Source organism: Argiope bruennichi, chromosome 7, assembly GCF_947563725.1.
Source record: "Argiope bruennichi chromosome 7, qqArgBrue1.1, whole genome shotgun sequence".
Lineage (NCBI taxonomy): Eukaryota > Metazoa > Arthropoda > Arachnida > Araneae > Araneidae > Argiope > Argiope bruennichi.
Window position 1 is genome coordinate 16,733,706 of NC_079157.1, and position 23,464 is coordinate 16,757,169.

At 26.8% G+C, this 23,464-nt stretch overlaps 1 protein-coding gene across 5 annotated transcripts in view; it reads right to left on the reverse strand.

The window, feature by feature from the left end:
* The window catches only part of LOC129976448 (alpha-tocopherol transfer protein-like), a 53,817-nt gene that overhangs the window by 9,161 nt on the left and 21,192 nt on the right, over positions 1–23,464 (reverse strand). For 3 of the 5 annotated variants that reach the window (XM_056090028.1, XM_056090030.1, XM_056090031.1), the window contains exons 2-4: positions 8,206–8,455; positions 6,143–6,388; positions 1,574–1,767 (exon numbers count right to left, since the gene is read on the reverse strand). In XM_056090028.1, coding sequence (XP_055946003.1) covers positions 1,574–1,767; positions 6,143–6,388; positions 8,206–8,368 — 603 coding nt within the window. In that variant the 5' untranslated portion in view covers positions 8,369–8,455. Of the gene's footprint in view, positions 1–1,573; positions 1,768–6,142; positions 6,389–8,205; positions 8,456–9,575; positions 9,640–21,220; positions 21,277–23,464 lie in introns of those variants that run through there. The other 2 variants (XM_056090027.1, XM_056090032.1) reach the window with 2 other exon arrangements.

The following is a 23,464-nucleotide window of genomic DNA, read 5'->3' on the forward strand; positions in this document are numbered from 1 at the left end:
CGCCGTAACTGGCGCGATGGAACTCCACCGACTCACTGGTGGGGACTATTGTGGTGGTAACTTCATAAGTCAGATAACAACCTCCGGGAAGGAGTGTACACTTTTGTCTAGGAGCTTTGTTACTTAGCTATGAACCCTAACATTACGAGTTCGAACCTTTCAAACTTGTACAAGTGTTTTCATAATATATTACGATTGATGATTATAGGATATATGTCAATAAGCTATTACACTAATAAAGAACTCATTAATATTTACTTTAAATAAAAATTGGAATTTTAATGAAAAAAAAATGTCTTGTAAAATAAGAAAACGAAGGTATTAAGCAACAAATACAGGGATAAAAAAAAAGAAAATAACTAAAGAATTAAAAAAAATTAAGAAAGAAAAAGGATACGAAATGGAGGGCAAAGAATAGAAAAAAGCAGTAAATCTAAAATAAAAAAAGGAATAAAAATCGTAATTTTAACAGTACGAAAGAATGGAAAGAGAAATAAAAAATGAAATATAATAAAAGAAAACAAATAGAATTCACTATTGTAAAAATTAACAATTTTGAGCATCTATAGTGTATACAACTGCTAAATTTTCATTCATTTCTAACAAAAAGTTGATTGTCTGTCGGTCTGTACTTTCAGAAACACGTAAACGCGATACTCTAAAACGCAATGACACAAATATATGAAATTTGGATGGGAATTCGGGACTGCAAGTGCAGTTTTGTGTCAAATCACTGTTTTAACCGACTGAGAAAAACCTGTCTAAAGCACAAATTCCCTTTTCGGCTATTATTTACTGTATGGCAGGATTAATCGCCAAAAAACTCGCCAAGGATGACACGAAAATTCAGTAAAATTGCTAAATTCGCTCCAAAAATCTATTTTCTTAACTATTGTACGCCAAAGCAATGTAAGACATCCTCTGGCATAACAGGTTTATTAGAGAATATGCGAGAAAGTTTTGAGGAAACAACTCCTGTTGGTTTTGGCGACTTTCGTTCATTTCTTACAGATATCAATGAACTTCTAAGTAATAATACATATTTCGCGTATGCTAATGTTGTTGTTATTAATCCTGGCTAGTCTATCAAAGCTAGACCATCATCATGAATCCAAAAAAGACTCCAAAATACCATGGATAATCACCACTCATTTAGTTAACCCTTTCTAGGGCCGTGGGAAGTATGCTTCCCACCAAATTTATCAATATTTGTATGAAATTATGTTGGCGTAAGTTCTGACAAATTTTTTAGAAAGACAGAAACTTAGATGCTTTAGTTCTTTATCTCACACAAAATGATGTGTCTTGATTTGTTACTGAATTATTAATTAACCAAATTAATTAATTAATCAAATTATATTTATCTAATAAGCTAACTGAATCTCTTTTCTTATTCTAATTTCAAGCCTAAAAATATTTTAACATAATATGACTAGAAAAAAAATGGCCCTTTAAAGGGTTAATATCCTTCAAGTATCGAAACACTGATTCATAGTGTTTTGCACTATTTAAGATAGATCAAATCGCTATTTAATATAAAGAAATGAGATCCTATTCAGGAAATAAAACTCACCTGAGCGCCATGGTATATAAGGTGTAAATTACTTGGTGTGCAATGTCTCAAATGTTTCATCGGATTACTTTTGACATCCAAGATGACCTTGAAGCCATTCACTTGTGTCATAGGATCCCGAAGAGAGCCGAGAAGATATGTCACAAGTGCTCGTTTCACTTCCTCAACGGAAAATGTGTCAGGGTCCCAATGATCTAAAATTAATTTATTTAGAATGCGATCATTCTTTTATAATGAAACAAATTCCTCACTGTATCATTATAATTTGTTTCTTTTGAATACAGAAAATAAAATAAAATATATAGAAAATGTTTATGTTTACTTATAATTTAAAAAATGCTTTAATTTTCAAAAATTAAGGTTCCAAATTTTTATTAATTTTTTATTAAACAGGGAACAGAAAATCTATTAATGATTATGAATACTCTAATAACTTAATCAGGTCATCAGATGAAGCGGGTGTAAGTTTATGAGGACATTGATATGTTTAAGTTTTAAGACATTTATTTCATTTAAATAATTGACGAGAGGAAAGTAAAAAAACAATAATCCATATATTTCATCATCTTTATGACTATTCTGCTACATGATTTAAAAAAATATATAAAATAGCAAAAATGGGAATAAAAGATCGCAAAAGAAAGAATTATTTTACTATGGTGGCTCCATCTGAAGGAAATTTAAGAAATTAATTGCAAACGTTACTTATCTCATTTCCATTTCCAGTGAAGTCAATATGATAACAAAAAGAACATACTATAATAAGGCAAAGCTTAAAATAACATATCCGTAGCTAATGCATAATTGTTTTTGACTTTGATCTTAAAATTTTTAAACTGATGTAAAGTTGTAGATTGCACAAATGGGATTTTAAGCAACAATATATTCTTGATACAGAATCGATTGCTTAGTCAAATTTAAATGCTTTATTTGTTTAGGCATGAACTGTACATTGTGAGGTTATATTTTTGTAAAGAAATATTTGACAATTAAGGACTTGTTGAAACAATACATAACGTAAAAATACAGAATAATAATAATTAAAATTAATTAATAATTTTCAAAATCAATTCGACTTTGATAATATATGAAATTATCACACACACACACACACACACACACACACACACACACACACACACACACACACACATATATATATATATATATATATATATATATATATATATATATATATATATATATCAGATTGTTTAAATATTCATTCTAAATTTAAGCAATGATTTTCCATTCTCTGGGTTTAATATATTTCTTTAAAAGTATCAGTATGTATATAAGTTTTTTGCTTATTCTTATGCTTCACTTTTTTTCTTATTTATTCAGTTTCAGAAAGTAATTTTTTTAAAAAAATTTTTGAGAGGTAAAAACGAATGCTTGGTTCATTGAAAATTTTTTTGTTTTCATAGGATTTTATTTGAATAAGAAATCGAACATCGGATTTTTTAAAAATCTTAACAAGCATTTAGATTTTTAGTTCAGATTAGTAAACAAATGACATTAGAAAAATATTTTTTTAAAAAATTAACACTCTCTTTGTATATATCATAGTGATATCTTTTGCTTCCTAATTAGCATATGCTGAGAATTAGGAAGGATGCCTGCCAGCATGTTACAATTTAGAATATTCTTTTAAAATCGGTTTCAATAGAATATATGGCTTTCTTATCTTCATTTGCTGAAAATGTAAAATAATTAATGAAAAAAATAATGTATCTTAAGAGAAGGTCAATCAGGTAAGTGTTTTTTCTCTTCTTTTTTTAAGGTGTGTGTACACACTTGAAACTTCGAAAATCGTTCAAAATATCGAATAATTTTTATTGTTTAATAATGTTCTCTGATCCTTTAGCTTTCAAACGATACTAAGATGTTGTCAATATCAGAAATATTTCTCGAATTATAATTATATTTTTTGAGGTGATTTCATTAAAAACTCTAGTTACGGTTTTTTTTTTTAAACTCATTTTATGGAGAATGATATTTTTCCACTATGTTGCTACATTCAAACAATCATAACTCAACAAGAAATGAACCAAATACAATTTTTTATATATCAAAATAATCTGTATGACACAGTGGATGTTTTGTGCCTCAATCAAAGTTATATGTATAGAAATAAATTTTTAATAGCTATTTAAAAGTTAAAATGACAGAAAAAATCTCGCTTTTTCTATTCATCGTTGATGAAAAAATTGTTAAAAAAAATCTATATATTTTTATAACTTGATTGAGGCAGGCAACATGAAGACTCATATTAGGCATAATTTCTAACTAGAAATGTGTGTCTGTACAAATTAGAATTTAAGATATCATGTTTCAAAAAATATGGTAATTAGCTCATTAAATATTGTTTAATAAATTAATAATTAGTGTAATATGGTTTTTTCTCACTGAAATGAGTTTAAACATATATTAATGAGCTACTGTAAAAAAACTGGATTTTTAAAGTTAAAATTTTAAAAAAAAATCTTCTAGTGTGTACGTACACCTTGTATTTTGAGGTAATGAAATCTACATACTATTTACTGATGATTGAATTATCATACTATTACGAACAAATTATATTATTCATCATTCGTAGGAAACCTAAGCCTAACGCGAAATTTACATCATTAAGATTCCGAAGGTATGGCAAAATCGCATTTTCGACGATTTTATTTCTTGTGTGAAAAAAATGTATATAAGTAAAATTCAAATTAATAATGTCAACCTAATTTGGATAAAGCTAAATAGTGTTAAAATTAAAACTGAAATTAGAATAAATGTTAATCTGGAAGATATTAATAATAGTATGTCAGTATATTAAACAATTATTTTTTTTAATAAAACTAATGATATTTGCCTGAGATAATGACTGAAGCAATTCTCAAAGTTTCACAGCACAGAGTGAATTTATGCGTCTCCTAAAAAGATATGTAGTCTTATTATTTTTTTTTCCAAATATTTTGAAGCAACGAAATCTATGTAATATTTAATGATGATTGGATTATCTTACTATTATGAACAGATTATATCTATTCATTATCCGTAATAAACCAAAGCTGAACGCAAAATTTACTTCATCAAGATTCTGAAAATATGGCAAAATTACATTTTCGAAGAATTCATTTGCTATGGAAAAAAATCTATTAATTAAAATTCAAATTAAGAAGCTAGGCCTAATTTGAATGAAGCTAAATAATGTTAAACTTAAAACTGGAAATTAGAATAAATGTTTATCTGGAAGATATTCATAATTGTATATCGGTATATTAAATAAATATGTTTTATAAATCTAATGATATTAGCTTGAGATAATGACTGAAGCAATTCAAGTTTCACAGTAAAAAGTTAATTAGAAGTTCTCATAAAAAAATCTTCTTCAGAGCATAATGAGTCAATTCTTAAGCCTATTTTAAAACTTAGCTTAGGATTTTAGTAAAGCGCTTTGTCTTTTTCTTATTTCTCTTTTCATTCTTCTTTGCTGTCACAAGATCAGCCATTTCATAATTAGCCATTTTTATTAATTCGTTTCTTCTCTTTTAGTATTTTAAAACTATTTGCTAGTAATTGTTTTGTAATATATTATTGATGATTATACCAAATACCCTGAAAATTTGAGATGTACAACATATAACTGAAACTCTTTCCACTCGACATATAAAATCGAAACTTTTGAGATAATGCGCCTTGTACAAAATTTTGTTTTGCAAATCCATACTCGGTATACTATTTTCTAAATTTTTGCAACTCTCCCGATTATCTTTAAAATGCAAATTCCATTTTAATAGGCAGGAAACTAAATAATTTATTTTCATTATTAATTAAAAGAAGAATGTTTACTGTTGATTGTATAAGTTGCGGTAGTTGAAATTAGCAAATAAGTAGTTCGATCACAAGTTCGTAATATTAGTAACAAGTAATTCGATCAGAAGTTCGTCATTTCAGTAACAAGAAATTCGATTACAAGTTCGTAATAGTAGCAGCAAGTAATTCGATTACAAATTCGTAATATTAGTAACAAGTAATTCGGTCACAAGTTCGTAATAGTAGTAATAATTCGATCACAAATTCGCTTTTATTAGAATGCTCTGGAAACTATTGTAAATGCGAAAAAAATCCAATGAATAAAATGCAACTTGATTTTAAAATCATATTCTAATATTTACATAATATCTGTAGATTTTTCGAAGCACTTTCAATTCGTAAGAATGTGGTTAAACTCGAAATATGCGGTTGAAAAATATATAAAAAATTCGTTTAAGAATAACATAAGTTGCATATTACTATCGTGTCATGATATACGAAAAACAATTTCGTAAAATCCAAACGATATTCTTGAGGCTTTTTGTGTTTTTTTTCCCAGAAAAGGTGTCTACAAATCCATTACTTTTAAAAATTTCGAATATAAACAATTTAATGCAATTACATATAGTAAAATGATTATTGTTGGTATTTTTTACAGTCCTCCCTGCAAAGGTAAAAAATAAAAAATAAAAAATAATAATAAACAAACAAACTAGTAGCGCCGTCTGAAGGTGACGTCACTTCATAGAAATGATGAACACTTACCAAGTTCAACAACTATAATGGCACATCCATTATGACATCTCCAAGGTAGAACGTATATAATATCATTGTTAACTGTTTTGACAACAGAATCGAAGGAGAGATCCACAAACATATTCGGATTTTTCTTTCTTAGTATAATGTACGACTTTAATTGTTGGAATGCTTTTTCTGCGTTGTACTTTTTGACTCGCAAGAACTGGATGAGGAACTCATCAAAAAAGATGAGATTCTTGGAGTGTTTATCCTCTAAAGAGAAAACATTCAATCATTTTTGTTATTATAAATTATTATTATTAATAAAATTTCATCAATAATGCATAAAAAATGTCAGTAATAATGTAAGCTAGAACGAAATATAATTACATTTATAGAAATTTCTCATCTTAAGTATAAATGTAGAGCATAGAGATTCAGAATGAGTGTATCTTCTCAAGAATATTTATCGGATAACATAGTGATCAATTTGGGAATCCTTGTTGCAGAGCAGGATAAATTTGACTTTTACCAAAGAAAGAAAACAAGTCTTAGTTGCAGAACAGAAATATATATATATATCTGTTTCCAGAATGATCATAAATCCTTATTGTAGAACAAAATAAAAGTTATCTTTTGCCAGAGAGAATGCAAATTCTTGTTGTAGAAAAGAATGAAAAAAAAGTATCTTTTGCCCGAGAGAATACAAATTCTTGTTGCAGAACAGAATAAAAATAGTCGTTTTCCTGAGAGAACACAAATTCTTGTTGTAGAAAAGGATAAAAATTATTTTTCCTGGTACAATACAAATTCTTGTTGTAGAACATAATAAAAATTGTCTTTTGCCTGAGAGAATACAAATTCTTGTTGTAGAAAAAGATAAAAATTATTTTGCCTGAGACAATACCAATTCTTGCTGTAGAACATAATAAAAATTGTCTTTTGCCTGAGAGAATACAAATTCTTGTTGTACAAGAGCATAAACATTATTTTTTGCTGGTGAAAATACAAATTCTTTTTGTAGAACAGGATAAAATTATCATTTATTAGAAAAAATATGATTCAAACAGGATAATATAATATAATTCAGACAGAAATAAACATTCAAGCGATAGCGATACAATAATCTGTAAAATATTTATTGCTTTAATACATAGCATGCAAATGTTCATCCAAAATTTAATCAGGCAGTATTATTTTTTTAACTCTTCCGAAATCCTAGTATTCAATTAATTGAAACGCATATTCATCGATATTTTTTTATTTCAGTATTAATGATCAGTTAATAAAAAGATGAAACAGATTCATTTAAATTTTATTTGCCAATATTTTGTAAAAATATATAACCTATTATTCATCGACAGCAACTGAGGTATAGCAGAATAGTAGATTCATTTGTCAATAATTTTCAATAACTACATGCAAAAAAAATTGAAATTTAGCATGTATAAAGAAATATATATTTAAATAGTGTTTTTATGAAGGAAAAAAACATAATTATTTTTAAAAAATGAAATTTAAGAAAAGTTCTTATATTAATTTTATTTTAATATAATTAATATAAGATGCAATTTTACCTTAATGTAATTAAAGGCAATCAATCTTCTAGAAATGAAAATTCTTAAAATATTTTTAATGGTATTAAAATATGTGATGAAATTTTTTCAATATTCACGAAGAGAAGTAAAAATCACAGAAATTTAAATAAAGAGTAAAAGATGAAAACTAATTTAACTTTAATCATTATTCCCGTTATTTAATAACATTTTTAATAATTAAAATATATATTAATAAATATTATTTTAAATAATTTTTATAGAATGATTAAAAAGAAAATGTCCATGTCACTCAGTTTATTAAAGCGTTTATAGTCGATTATTTTTTCAACATACTGACTCAATTTTAAAGAGTGATTGCAGTAAATAACAACAATGGTTTATTTTCCTAAAACTGGAGAAGATAAATATGAGAAGCATAAACTAAAACTCATTTCAGAGCAACAATTATTTCTAGCCAGAAAATATTTTGAAGAGTAGTAGTGAATTTATTTGTATTTATTCCTATAATCCAATGCAATAATGATTACTTACCACTCAGTAATTTCTTCAATTCAACCAGCTTTTCTGTCTTCCGTTCCTGTGATTCGTTAAGCTCCGCTTCGGCTTTTTTCTGAAAAAATTCTGGAAGATACCCCACTTCAAATGGTAATATCTCTTTGCCTATCATTGCAGTATCGGGATTCCTCTCAAACATTTTTAATCAACCAAAAGATCCTTTCTTTCTCTTATGCCTCAAAAACGAAGATTTAAATGATTAATAAGATCCAATATTTATTCTTTCCTGTAAAATAAAACATAAAATTCCTAAATTAAGAAACTAGAATCAGGTAACATGTCACAATATTGTATGATATTATTTTACATTATATTAACAATTTATATTATATTCAACATTATATATGTTATATTATATTCAATATTATATATATTATATTTATTCAATAATTTATATTAATCAATATTTAAAAATATTAACATTCTGGCAAATATTATTTAATGTCGAACAATATTGTACAATATATTTGTGTTGTTAGGTTAATAATAAGTAAAGAACTATTGCAACGGAGCTATTCACTGGCTCAATCCACCGAAAAAAGATGAAATTTTTAACAAACAATCAACAAGTGCTTCAAGAACTAATAGCCTTAAGTACCTCTGGAAAACTGAAGGAAATTAAATAATCTGTTTGACTGCTTTTCACATTATCGGAATAATAGTTCTAAGGTTCTGATCGGCATTAAATTATGAATCAAAAAGAATAATAATAGGATATGTTGGCGTCTTTTTTTTTTAACCAGAAACAATTCATTATTACAATAAATTTTCAGTTTTACTTTTGAAAATCATATCCAAGTGTATGATCCGTCATTAAAATTCAAATGCAAATTATGTTAGCAAAGGTTATTCATAATGCAGTGATTAATTCTAGAATATTGTAGAAATAAAATTTAAGTTAATATTGCTAAGAAAATCAGTTATATCTGATACTGCAGTATGAGACTGGCTCCTTATCTCAAAATTATGGGTAAATTTCTATTGGAAACAATAATTTAAATAAGAGTTAATTAACAAATAAGATATTTATAAAAAGAATTCAGGACTATTTCTAGTAAAAGGCATCCTGCTATACTATGGGATACACCCAAGTACTCTTAAGTAGTTTGTTCTGACGAAGACGACAGCAAAAATTTGATTTAATTATTTTTTCTGGTTGAAGAACATAATATACAATGACAATTTAATTTTTTAAACCAGTAAATAAAAAAATTAGAAACAATAAAGTGACCATAATCGTGCTGACAGACCAAATTTATAAATGAAATAAAATAAAACGAAAACCTTGAAAATCAAAATTAAAATTAATAATTAAAATAAAAAATTAAATAAAAATTAAACATTACTCAAAGCGCCAATATGCTTTTACTGAAGAAGTTGAAATTTGAGTTTCCTGAGAATAAAAATAATAATTTTCAATGTTTGAGAGAAAGTATTTAAAATTATATCCTTCGAAACCTCCTGGTCAGTTAGGATATCTCCAGAATGGCTTGTCCACATTGAAATGGCCCAAGGCAGAAAGATTCTGCAAAGAGAAAATATTTATGTGTTACGTGTGTGTGTCCAGTGTGAAGTGAAATAAAAGAAAAGCATCCCACACCTATTGTTGAAAACAAAACATTGTGAGAGAACCTGTTTTATGATATGAAGTTTGTAATTTTCTTTCAAGCATTATTTCCTTTTCTTTTGAGAGTAGCACTATTGATTTATGGTATATCTCCATAATCAATGGTGCTGACATAATAGGTTGATTCAAGATTATCTGTGATAATTTTTTCTCAAATCTCGGCAATTTTCTCTTCTATAATGCCAATGATCTATCTCGTTTCAAGGAAATGAAATGGGAATCAATTTCGAATGTAAATGACAGTAAAAATATTCACTTCTGAAACGGGTGGATCATTAATAGATGAAATTTATAAAAAACCTGAGTAATTATTGCTGCCATTGTTTAGACGAATTCACGATTTTTTTTATCTCAGTGTTAGTAACCTGAGAGAACACGTAAGTTTACAAAGTTGTCATATCTTACAAATGGGCAACCAATGAAATTGATAGATCTGGAATCATTTATAAAAATTGATCATTGAAAGCTATAAAATCATCGATAACGATAAAAAAGAAAAGAAAATAGAATGACCAGAGACTGTCAGATGAATTAATGAATTTCTTATAACTCAGAGTTTGTAACTAAAAAGAACACAGAAGTTAAAAGATGAATTTCGTACTTTACAAAGCTGTCATAACTTATAAATGGGCGACAGTAGATGGTCTGCTAGATCTAGAATCATTCATAAAAATTGGTCCTTGCAAGTTGTAAAATCCTCAATGATAAGGATAAAAAGGAAGTGAAAATAGAATAATCAGAGATTGTAAGACTAATTTGTGAATTTCTTATAACTCAGAGTTTGTAACTTAAAAGAACACAGAAGTTAAAAGATGAATTTCGTACTTTACAAAGCTGTCATAACTTATAAATGGGCGACAGTAGATGGTATGCTAGATCTAGAATCATTCATAAAAATTGGTCCTTGCAAGTTGTAAAATCCTCAATGATAAGGATAAAAAGGAAGTGAAAATAGAATAATCAGAGATTGTAAGACTAATTTGTGAATTTCTTATAAGTCAGTGTTAGTAACCTAAGAGAAGATCAAAATTCAGGGATGAATTTCGTACTTTACAAAGCTGTCATATCTTACAGATGGGCAATGAAGAAGACTGATAGATCTGGAATCTTTCATAAAAATTGGTACTTGCAAGCCATAAAATTATCGATCATGATGAAAATGAAATGAAAATAGAGCAATTAGAGACTGTAAAATATACAAAAATGTTTATATATATATATATATATATATAATACATTAGTAAAAATATTATTAGATATAATATACAGAATGTTTATAAAGAAATATCCCAAATTTACTAGTGTAATAAAGAAAACACTTCAAAGAACGATCTTATTGTTAAATGGAAATCAACAATCAACGATTAAGGTTTAAATTAAAGATAGTTATAAGAGTTCAATGGGAGTCTTTCCAGAAATAGGAAGGTTGTCGAAGCAATACAGCTCATCTTAAAATTATTTCGTCATATTTAATGTGAATTTCCCGAAAGGATTGAGATATTCGTGTATGCCTATACTTGATGTCTTAAATCCAAATGAATCATAATTTATAAACAATTTATATTTATTTATAAGCACAATTAATCTTCTTCTATTTTCTATTCATAGAGGAAGATCAAGGGATTGGCTCATCAGTTCAGAAACATAATTGGTTTACACAATCCAAAATGAAGAATACATCCTCTGTAAACACCATGTATTCATTTAAAACCACCCTATACTATTTGCAATTCATAAAAGAGTGGCAAGGAATTGATCCATTAGTTTGGAAGCATATCTGATTTACACAATCCAAAATGAAGAATATAGCATCTGTAAACACCATGTATTCATTTAAAACCACCCTATACTATTTGCAATTCATAAAAGAGTGTCAAGGAATTGATCCATTAGTTTGGAAGCATATCTGATTTACACAATCCAAAATGAAGAATATAGTATCTGTAAACACCATGTATTCATTTAAAACCACCCTATACTATTTGCCATTCATAAAAGAGTGGCAAGGAATTGATCCATTAGTTTGGAAGCATATCTGATTTACACAATCCAAAATGAAGAATATAGCATCTGTAAACACCATGTATTCATTTAAAACCACCCTATACTATTTGCAATTCATAAAAAAGTGGCAAGGAATTGATCCATTAGTTTGGAAGCATATCTGATTTACACAATCCAAAATGAAGAATATAGCATCTGTAAACACCATGTATTCATTTAAAACCACCCTATACTATTTGCCATTCATAAAAGAGTGGCAAGGAATTGATTCATTAGTTTGGAAGCATATCTGATTTACACAATCCAAAATGAAGAATATAGCATCTGTAAACACCATGTATTCATTTAAAACCACTCTATACTATTTGCAATTCATAAAAGAGTGGCAAGGAATTGATCCATTAGTTTGGAAGCATATCTGATTTGCACAATCCAAAATGAAGAATATAGCATCTGTAAACACCATGTATTCATTTAAAACCACCCTATACTATTTGCAATTCATAAAAGAGTGGCAAGGAATTGATCCATTAGTTTGGAAGCATATCTGATTTACACAATCCAAAATGAAGAATATATCATCTGTAAACACTATGTATTCATTTAAAACCACCCTATACTATTTGCCATTCATAAAAGAGTGGCAAGGAATTGATTCATTAGTTTGGAAGCATATCTGATTTACACAATCCAAAGTGAAGAATATATCATCTGTAAACACCATGTATTCATTTAAAACCACCCTATACTATTTGCCATTCATAAAAGAGTGGCAAGGAATTGATTCATTAGTTTGGAAGCATATCTGATTTACACAATCCAAAGTGAAGAATATATCATCTGTAAACACCATGTATTCATTTAAAACCACCCTATACTATTTGCCATTCATAAAAGAGTGGCAAGGAATTGATTCATTAGTTTGGAAGCATATCTGATTTACACAATCCAAAATGAAGAATATATCATCTGTAAACACCACATAAATGGCGCAATAATTAATTAATTGGCACTGTTTGTGGAATGCTCGCATCTTAGAAATTTTTTTAAATATTTATTTCAGAAATTTAGCCATACAATAATATGAAAATAATGTTTTTTTGTTAATTAATAATTAATCTTGCTCTTTCAGTCATTCCATGATAAACAAAAACATATTTCAGTCATTTGAACAAAAATGCAAACTCTTCTCAAACTCACGATAAATATTTCCTATCAATTCTTCAATTGGAAACTGGATTTCTAGTACGCTTTTTAATTGAAAAATGATCACCACAGGTAATGAAGTTGTAATCAAAAGAATTTAGAAGTAATTTTCTCGTAATTCTTAAAAATATTATTGCATTTCTTCTTTAGTTACAGAGAATAAAAGATCAATTCATAGAATGGTTGTTCTAGTCTTCAATAAATTAGTAAATGCTTCTTCTCAATCTCAAATATTTTCTTTTCATTTAGAAGTAATCATCTGTAATATTTTTAAAAAATAACTCATTCTTTTCTTCAGTTATTGAGAATAAAAGATCAATTCTTACAGTGATTTTTCCATTTTTAATTAATTTATTAAATGCTTCTTCTCAAACTTCTTTTCTTTAAGAAATAATTTTCTGTAATATTTTGAAAAGTAACTCATTCTTTTCTTCAGTTACTGAGAATAACTTTTTAGAAGTAATCTTCTGTAATAATAAAAATAACTAACAACGTCTTTTCTTCAGTGACTGAAAATAAAAGATCAATTCATAGAATGGTTGTTCTAGTTTTCAATAAATTATTAAATGCTTCTTCTCAATCTCAAATATTTTCTTTTCATTTAGAAGTAATCATCTGTAATATTTTAAAAAAATAACTCATTCTTTTCTTCAGTTATTGAGAATAAAAGATCAATTCTTACAGTGATTTTTCCATTTTTAATTAATTTATTAAATGCTTCTTCTCAAACTTCTTTTCTTTAAGAAATAATTTTCTGTAATATTTTGAAAAGTAACTCATTCTTTTCTTCAGTTACTGAGAATAACTTTTTAGAAGTAATCTTCTGTAATAATAAAAATAACTAACAACGTCTTTTCTTCAGTGACTGAAAATAAAAGATCAATTCATAGAATGGTTGTTCTAGTTTTCAATAAATTATTAAATGCTTCTTCTCAACTATTTTCTTTTCTTTTAGAAGTAATATTTTAAAATCTGTAATATTTTAAAAAATAACTAATTCTTTTCTTCAGTTACTGAGAATAAAAGATTTATTCTTACAATGATTGTTCTAGTCTTCAATAAATTATTAAGTGCTTTTTATCAAACTTTTTCTTTTCTTTTAAAAGTAATTGTCGAATATTTTAAAAAATAACTAATTCTAATTATTTTCTTCCATTACTGAGAATAAAAGATCAATTCTTACAGTGATTTTTATATTCTTAATTAATTTATTAAATGCTTCCTGTCAAACATTTTCTTTTCTTTTAGAAGTAATATTTTGTAATATTAAAAAAAACGAATTCTTTTCTTTAGTTACTGAGAATAAAAGATAAATTCTAACGGTGATTTTTCCATTCTTTATTAATTTATTAAATTTTTCTTCTCAAACATTTTCTTTTCTTTTAAAATTAATCTTCTGTAAAATTTTTAAAAAATAACTCCATTCTTTTTTCTTCTGTTACTGAGAATAACAGATTTATTCTTACAATGATTGTTCTAGTCTTCAATAAGTTATTAAGTGCTTTTTATCACACTTTTTTCTTTCCTTTTAGAAGTAATTGTCTAATATTTTAAAAAAATAACTAATTCTAATTATTTTCTTCCATTACTGAGAATAAAAGATCAATTCTTACAGTGATTTTTCCATTCTTAAGTAATTTATTTAATGTTTCTTCTCAAATATTTTCTTTTCTTTTAGGATCTTTATATTTTACTGATAATCCCCGGTACTTTAATCTGTGTCTTTCCACATTTTTAATCATGTAACAATAAGAACTAAAATTCGTGCTACATAATGAAATGGATTTAAATATTTGTATGTTCAGGAAATTGAAACTTTAGTACAAATACAAAAAATTCTAGAAACATATATTTATTATACAATATTACCCATTGTCATCAAGATAAACCAAACACTTAATGGCTTATCTTAATTTCCGTTCAGGTTGTGCTTTTTTTATATTCAAGAAACGTATTTTACTTTTAAATAATGTATTTTTAAAAAAAAAACACCTTATCATAACTGATAAATTTCAAAGACAAAAAAAAATGACTGTTGTTATGACTGACTTTAGTTACTAAGTTTTGTGTTATTTCACAAGAAAATATGATTATCTTTATGATTGCAAAGTATTTATCAATTTACATTTAAATTTCAAACAAAATTGTTATTGTGAAATCATAAAGGAAGTATTTTTTCCCGTTTATTCAGATTATTTCTTTTTAGATAAAGTGTAAAATTGTCAGTATAATTGCATCATGGTTACGTTCATATTAAGCATAGTTATTGAAATTTGGACTGTCGATTTATTAATCTAAAATTGAAATCTTGTTGATGTTTGAAGGTAAAGGGTTGACTTGGATGCAATTTTAAAGCTGGTATTTTAGAGTTACAACAAAGACTGTTATTAATTATTTAAGAAGAATCCAATGAAAGAAAATGAAATATTTCACATCCTCGAAAAATGTAATTTTCAATTTTAAACTTATAAAAGTAAGATAATTTCAGCAACTGCGAAAATTTATCATATAAATATATTTGAAAAATCAAAAGCTCTTTAAAAATATTTAAAAGTTTTAAGAATAATATCATATTGATAAAGTTATAGTTTTTAACATTTTTCTCAATGCGTAAATTTTTCTAAATAAGGTTCACATATAAATGAATATAAATTTTATATTACAACGTTTTTAAGCAATATGTATTTTTGAATCTATCTTTATTTATTTTCAGATAGTTGTATATTTTAAAGATGCTGTTTATTATGTTATTTATTGTTTATTTTCTTTTATGTATTTTTAAATTGTTAATTCTAGTGGTATTCAGTTTTTTTATATAAATTCTAGTTATTGAAACATCACCTGCATGTTTTATTAATTTTATGCATATTTTATCCACATACTTGGGCTTACCTTCGAATTTTCACACCATAAAGCAATTATTACAATTTTCTATTAAAATAATTTAGAAACAAGTATTATTATACTAGTTTACGATGCAAATATTATATTCTTCTAATAAATGCTATATTTTAAATTTATTACAATACTTTTATTTTAAAAAAAACCTTACTCCTATTTCTAAATGCCTTAACTAATTTCAATTCATCGTATTGTTTTCTGTTGGTTTTTAATTTTTTTCAAATATAAATTGTATTTCCATTGATACAGATAAATTTTAAAGTGAGCAATATATATGCATAATATACATTCAAATTCAGGTTTATAATATTAAATATACAAGAAAGTTAAGTTCAAATTGCGTACAAATTAAATAAAAAATATAATAGTTCCTGGAAACAAACAGTTCTTATTATCAATCTTTAATCTTAATTATAATTACATTAATAATAAACATTATATAACATATATATAAATAAATAATAATAAAAATATATAACATTAATAATAAAAATGTGTGTGTGTGTGTGTGCGTGCGCGTGTGCGTGCGTGCGCGTGTGCGTGCGTGCGCGTGTGCGTGCGTGCGCGTGCGCGTCGACGCTTTGCAAACTAGACCATTTGACCTACATCTACCAAATTTGTCAAATATTTACTTTAAAGGACGGAAATGTGAAATTTCAGTTAAAATTGTATTCAAAAATTAAACTGAATTTTGTTTAGTGCTCAAAAATAAATTTTACACCGTTTCAATTTTTTTCAAAAAATATATTTTTAATTATATGAATTTAATAATCTTGCAAACATTGTCAACTTTTTAAAAATATTTTTTCGTCTTATTTATAAAAACAGATAACATTGTTGCCCTCAACCGTTTTCATTGTTTCATCAACTATCTGATCGCGTGATTTTCTTCCGTTGTTGAAAGTTAAAGAAATAGGATTTTGTTTAGTATTTGTATAGTTTATGAAACAGATTAAAAAAGTGAAATTACCAACCCTCGAAATTTATAAGATAGATAAACCACAGTTTTTTTAATAGTGGCAGCTTTTTTTAATTACAACCATTCACCCCATTACCACAGAACTAAGCTGTATAAACAGGATTATTGTGACTGGCTATTATGCTCACTAATTATCCAACTTTTGCATAAGAAAACAAGGGCGAACAAAAGTTTAAAAAATTCAAACTATTGGTAAAAATTTAGAAATCTTTTCCTTCATTTCTTTTAATATTTCTAAATTTCCAGGGTATTGTGACATTGTGTTAAAATTACCATCCATTAATGAGTCTTCCTCTACTTTCTTTGAGTTCGACATTTCCCCACATAGACCAAAAAGACTAGTAGCCAATAAATATCCGAAGTAATTTAATTATATCATGAAGGGCTTTAAATTAAAACTTTATTTTTAGTTGTTTTTTGATATTATTTTTGTTATCAACACTCTTTTATCAAACACATCTAATGATTGTAGTTTAGTTTAGTTATATTAACGTCCCGTTTAAAGCAACACTAGGGCTATTTTGGGAAGGACCTCGTAATTTTGAACCGCGGTCAGATGACGAGGACGACACCTGAATTGACACCCCCCCTCTCCACACAACACCACAACACATCAGCGGGAGAACGTTTAGTCATGACGGATTTAACGTGCAAAAGACCCCCTTACACGACGATTCTTCGGTGAAATCGGGTCACGAACCTGAAATCCTCCTGTTTCAAAGCTGAGACCTTATCATCAGGCCACCGCGGCCCCTAACGCATCTAATGAACCCATCGATGTACTGGGTCATTACATCGAGGGTTCATTGCATCATGACTGAAGTGTATTTCTTTCTATTGATTAATGTATAAGTAAAAATGGAAAAATTTAGCTTTTGATACATTTTCATAATTTTTTACTAGATTTAAAATGTAAAATACGCTACTTTTCTTTAATTTTCTTGACATAATTCCTAATCTTACTAATTACATTTCATTTATATTTAAATTGTTAAGTACCTTCAAAAGTATTATGATCATAAATAAAAATTAATTGTAAAATCTGATTTTATTCGACAAAATCCATCATTTCCGAAAGTGCCAAAATGTTTGAATAATATTAGAAACACCTGTTGCACGACCTTATTTTCCGCATGTACATTTCTAAAAGAATAGTGTGTCATCATGTGATGCCGAGCAAAGACTCATGCATAAATTTGAAATCATTGAATAAATTTTGTTCGACAAGTGAACGACCCTTAGGTCATTCCGACTCCCCATCATTTCCTCATCATTCATTATTTAATATGGAGGAAAAATTCTTGTTCTTTCCCTGTAATTTTTATTTTGAAAATGGCATCATAAGAGAATGATTGGCACGCGATGGCTCGAGATCCACAAAATCCAATATCTTAAGCAATACTTCAGTATGATTCGTAAAAATAATAGTGTGCAATCATGTGACATCTGTTATCACCTGAATAAATTATAAATGAGAACATAATAAAGAATGATCACCTGAATAAAGAATGGCCCATCATTAAATGCTGTGCAGTGACTCCTACACTGAATGTTTAGTTACTAATTCAAACTGGACTATATGAATGATACATCAGTTATTCAAACAAATTGACATGTTAGAAAAATCATTCCTTTAACTTTCTTTTTAAATACATTTTTACTAGCTGACTTTATCGACTATTTGATTCGCTGGAAATATTTAATTTGAAATAAATCTCTTATACGAAATTTGATATTCAGGATAGCCTAAACAAAGAAGGATTTGTTTGATGACGGCGAGTTTCATGACATTAAAATGTCATTAAAAGCTTAAGTGTCTGGGTAATCCGTCTCAAATTGTACATTGTCCTTTGCATAATTGAAATTTCACTTTCTGATTCTTTATGTAAATTGCTCAGATAACAAACAGAATGACGATGTCCTGGTCTATGGAAAGCACATCTTCCCCGTGATCAGGACGTTCCTAGTTCGGGCACGGTTGATCTTTACCCTTTGTTCTATCCATGAAGTGTGTGAAAGACCCCCCCCCCCTCCTCCCCACTGTAAAAAGGGTTGTACAAGTGAGTGTGTTAGTATCATCTTCATATGAGATAAATTCAGACTTCTGCCCTTAGGTGCTCAGGGTCTGCTTTAGGGTCAGGGGTAAGGGTGAAGGTAAAGACCTTCAGAAGCTACTGCACCCCTCTCTCCCCTATCTTTTGGACTTGGTTTTGGATTGATGTTCAATCCAAAGGGGATAAGCAACAACAAACCTAAATAGAATTTTTCTTTCAACATTGGAGCAACTCTTTTCAACAATGGAAAAAAACTTACAAAATATTTATGTAGTAATAAAAATAGCTTGAACTTTATTGCAACAATGCATACTACTGCTCAAAATAATGTAAAAAATTAATTTTTGAAAATTGGTCAAAATTGAAGAAAAAAAATTGGTGTAAATTGAATTAATATGGAATTATACTGATAAGTGTTAGTTTTAAAAAGCAATTTCTTAATTTTTTTACATTCAATCTCGTACCAGCTTTGCATTTTAATACTACTTCTACGTAATAAATCTTGAGCTAATAGTGAATGAGGCGTAGGAATACGCAAATAAAGAAGAAATTTCACACAAAATGAATATGCAAAAGACCTATTCTTTCAGGGTTATTAAATTACTTTTGATATGAAGCCATTTTAGGATTCAATAGCAAACAAATAACTGTGTTACCAAAAACAAACCCAAATAAATATATTTTTATCAGTATTATTTTTATTATAAGTATAAATTTATTTATTTTCAAATATTTTATATTTTTATTATTATTTTATTACTATAATCAATATATTTTTTTAATATCTACTGAAAAATATATTAATTATCAGTCAGTTCTTATTAAAGACCTGGAATGAAAAAAAAAATCTTAAAAACAATCCCAAAAAATGAAACCATCTTAAAATGACGATAATTAAATTATTCAGGGTTTTTCCAATAACACGCATGCCATATATTATAATTATATACTTAAATATAATGAAAGATAGGATATACTGCTAGAAGTATATAAATATCTCCGAATATAAATGATATAATATTTCTCTATTTTTTATGACAAATGTTACCAAAAGTTATTTTTGAAATGTCCATTAAAGAATCGAAAGCGAATCTTGAAGAAAGATACATTAATGATATCTAAATCTCTAACAAGGCATCTTCAGATATTTTTCTATTTTTTTTTTTTTCCAAAAAATATTGAAAAAAAATAATATTTATTACCAATAAGAAAAAGAAATGGAAGGAAATTCTTGAAAGCAGATTGATAATTTCTAAATAACATACTTTTTTTATTTCAAATTTATCGGATGGAGTATTCTAATCGATATATTTTAGGGAATAAACCGAATACAATTCAATTATAAATTTCAAAATGTATATCCATTGTTATAAAGAATACAAAACATGCGAAATTCAGATATGCTTTCTGTCATATCTTTTATTGATAAATGAATTATAAATTTTGATCTATCATTATTACTGAAATTTACATTATATAAACAATTATCAAGAAAATATTTTATATTAGAATTAGACGTAAAAAATATATGGTAAAATATATCAGTTTTAAAATAGACACGTGAAAAAGATTTGCGTTATGTTAATACATAGATAAGAGACTAACATTTTTAATACGTTAGATAATAAAAAGAACCCACTGCCGCAACTGCGGATATGTCGTAATAGCACATGTTAAGTTTTAAAAAAAATCATTATTTCAAAAGGCTTTCATGCATATTCAAACATAAATATTAAAAAGTATTTCTGAATATAATGCATCAATTACAATCATCTATTAATTGCGGAATATTTTTAAAAAGTAAATTATTTTCATTTTACAAAAAATTAATCAAAATTCATTTTTTAAAATCAATCCCATTGTTCGATTAAATTTAATAAAAAATTGTAAAAAGTCCATTTTATATGCACTTAGTATCATTCATAATATTTTTTAACAAAATGTACAGTATAAATGTACAGTACAAAATGTACAGTTTTTTAGCAAAATGTACAGTATAAAGATTGTAGTAATATATAAAGGTTACCAAATTTCCTAGGCGATCGTATTATTAATTTTTAGAACAGTATTTATCAGTTTATAATCATTAATCATTTTATGCGAGATTTTTTTAAATTAGAAATATTTATCTTAATATTTGTTTTTATAAATCTAATTTCTAGAATTATTATAATAGACAGTCCAGATAAATTAAAAAAAGCGAAATGAAAGCTATCAAACCTTTTATAGGATATCCTCTGTTGATTACAGTTGTTGATGCTGAACAACTCACTCCGCTAAACCATGAAAGAAGTTTTATTTATAAGAAGTTGCAAATTATCTATGTTTTATAAATACATTATTTAAAGAGTAATTTACCGATATTATTGCCCAGGCATTTCAGTAAAGAAAACTTGTTTGTACTTTGTACTTTACTGATAATTGGATTTAGAAAGGACGCTTCCTTTTTTCTGAAGTGAAATCAAGGTTTTGCACGTGGTTTGATAGTTGAGTCACACTTTCTGGAAACCGTAACACACATACATTCACATGAGTTTTTCTTTAACAAAACAGGAAAATTTTGAAAGAAAAAAAAAGGAAAATAATTTCGCAGTGTCTTGTGATTTATCTCGTGTAAAATTAATAGAAGTTTCTTTTACAGTTTTACAAACACAGAATGACGAGGAAGTAGTCAACATTTAAACAATTTAAAAATAATATCCTATTAAAACTTATTTTTACCAGAAGATTTGGAAAAAATTCCGCAGAATACTATCTCTAATAAAAATAAAGACGAATACGAATGATATTGCTCTGTCTGCTGCTAAGAATGTTAGTGATATATAATTTGCGTATTTGTGTTAGATCTCCACAGGCCAGACCGTTTGTCTTGCACTTACCCTATCTGGGACAGATATAAATTATAGGGTAGAAATGTGCATTTCAGGAAGATTTTAAATTATAATTTTAATTTATTAAAAAGTATAATTTAAATTTATTAAAAATTAAAATTTTAATTAATAAAAAATTAAAATTTTAATTTATTAAAATTATAATTTTAATTTATTAAAAATTAAAATTTTAATTAATTAAAAATTAAAATTTTAATTAATTAAAAAATACAATTTTAATTAATTAAAAATTAAGCTGAATTTTGATATTTTTCCATAGTAACTTCATGGTATATTATTGCAAAAAATGAGATTTACGCCATTGACAAATTTAAAAACTTATCTTTTTAAGGATACTAATTTAACAATCCTGCACGTTTTTTTAAAAATATTTTTTTAATAATTTCGGAGAATAGATTTCATTATTTTAATGAATTTCAAGCCCTTTGTGTTGTTTCATCAACAATCTCATCTCGCGAGTTTCTTCCATTGTTGAAAAGTAAAGAAAAAGGATTTTGTTTAATATTTCTGCAGTTTACGAAAGAAACAATAAAATTACTGCTAAATTTATAAAATGAAAATAACCACTCATTTGTATTTTTAACCCATTCACTACCAGGGAGATTTATAGTTGCTTAATTTTACCGTGCCGCTCGACGAGATATCTCGTAAATGCCAGTGAATGGGTTTCATGGAACTGGTTTCCAGTAGAAATGTTCATGTACACATTAAAAAAATTTAAAGTAAGACAATTAAAATAAGATGGCGTAATTGTCAAACAATTTTGCGGAATCTTGGCAATGAAATCATATTTAACCACTTTATCTGAAGTCAAATATTCATTTCGAACCAGCTGGTGACTTAAGACTACTAGCTATATAATAAAAAATATCAATTATAAGGAAGCCCATTTTATTCACAGCATTTATAAAATGCATTATGCTTACTGAAATATTTGCGAGTTCATGTTAAAACTAAGCCTAGAATTTTAGTAAGCAATTTGGACGGGAATTTTGAATTTTTATCATTTATTTTTTTGTTTCGTAAGGGATTTGATAAAGAACTGAATCAGAGGAGAAAAAAAAAATGTTCTGATTACTTGCTAAAAATTTTGACTGCGGATAATCATTTCAATTTACTTCAAAGTTTTTTTTCGGCGATGCCAGTTTCGAATAATTAAACCACATGGTTGTAATTTTATTTAAAAGTTAATAAAAAAGTGATTTAAATAATTTTATTGTGTATCCAAAATAATGAGTCCATTATAGAAATCAATCCATAATAGAAATATAAGTAACTTTTGTATAGTATAATGAGATCAGATTCCTTGAATTTAATGATGCTAATTTAACTGTGGATAATTTTTCACGAGTTTCGATAATTATTTTTTAATCATTTCGCAGGATTTTCCAACTTACATATTATTATTGCAAAGAATTTCAAGCCGTTTTCATTGTTTCATCAAATATTTAATCGCACAATTATCTTATATTAATGAAAAGTAAAAAGGAAAAACTATGCAAAGTGTTTGAAAAGAATGCATGAAAATTCAGAAATTGAAATTGAATTTAAGTTAAAAACTTCTTGCAATTCC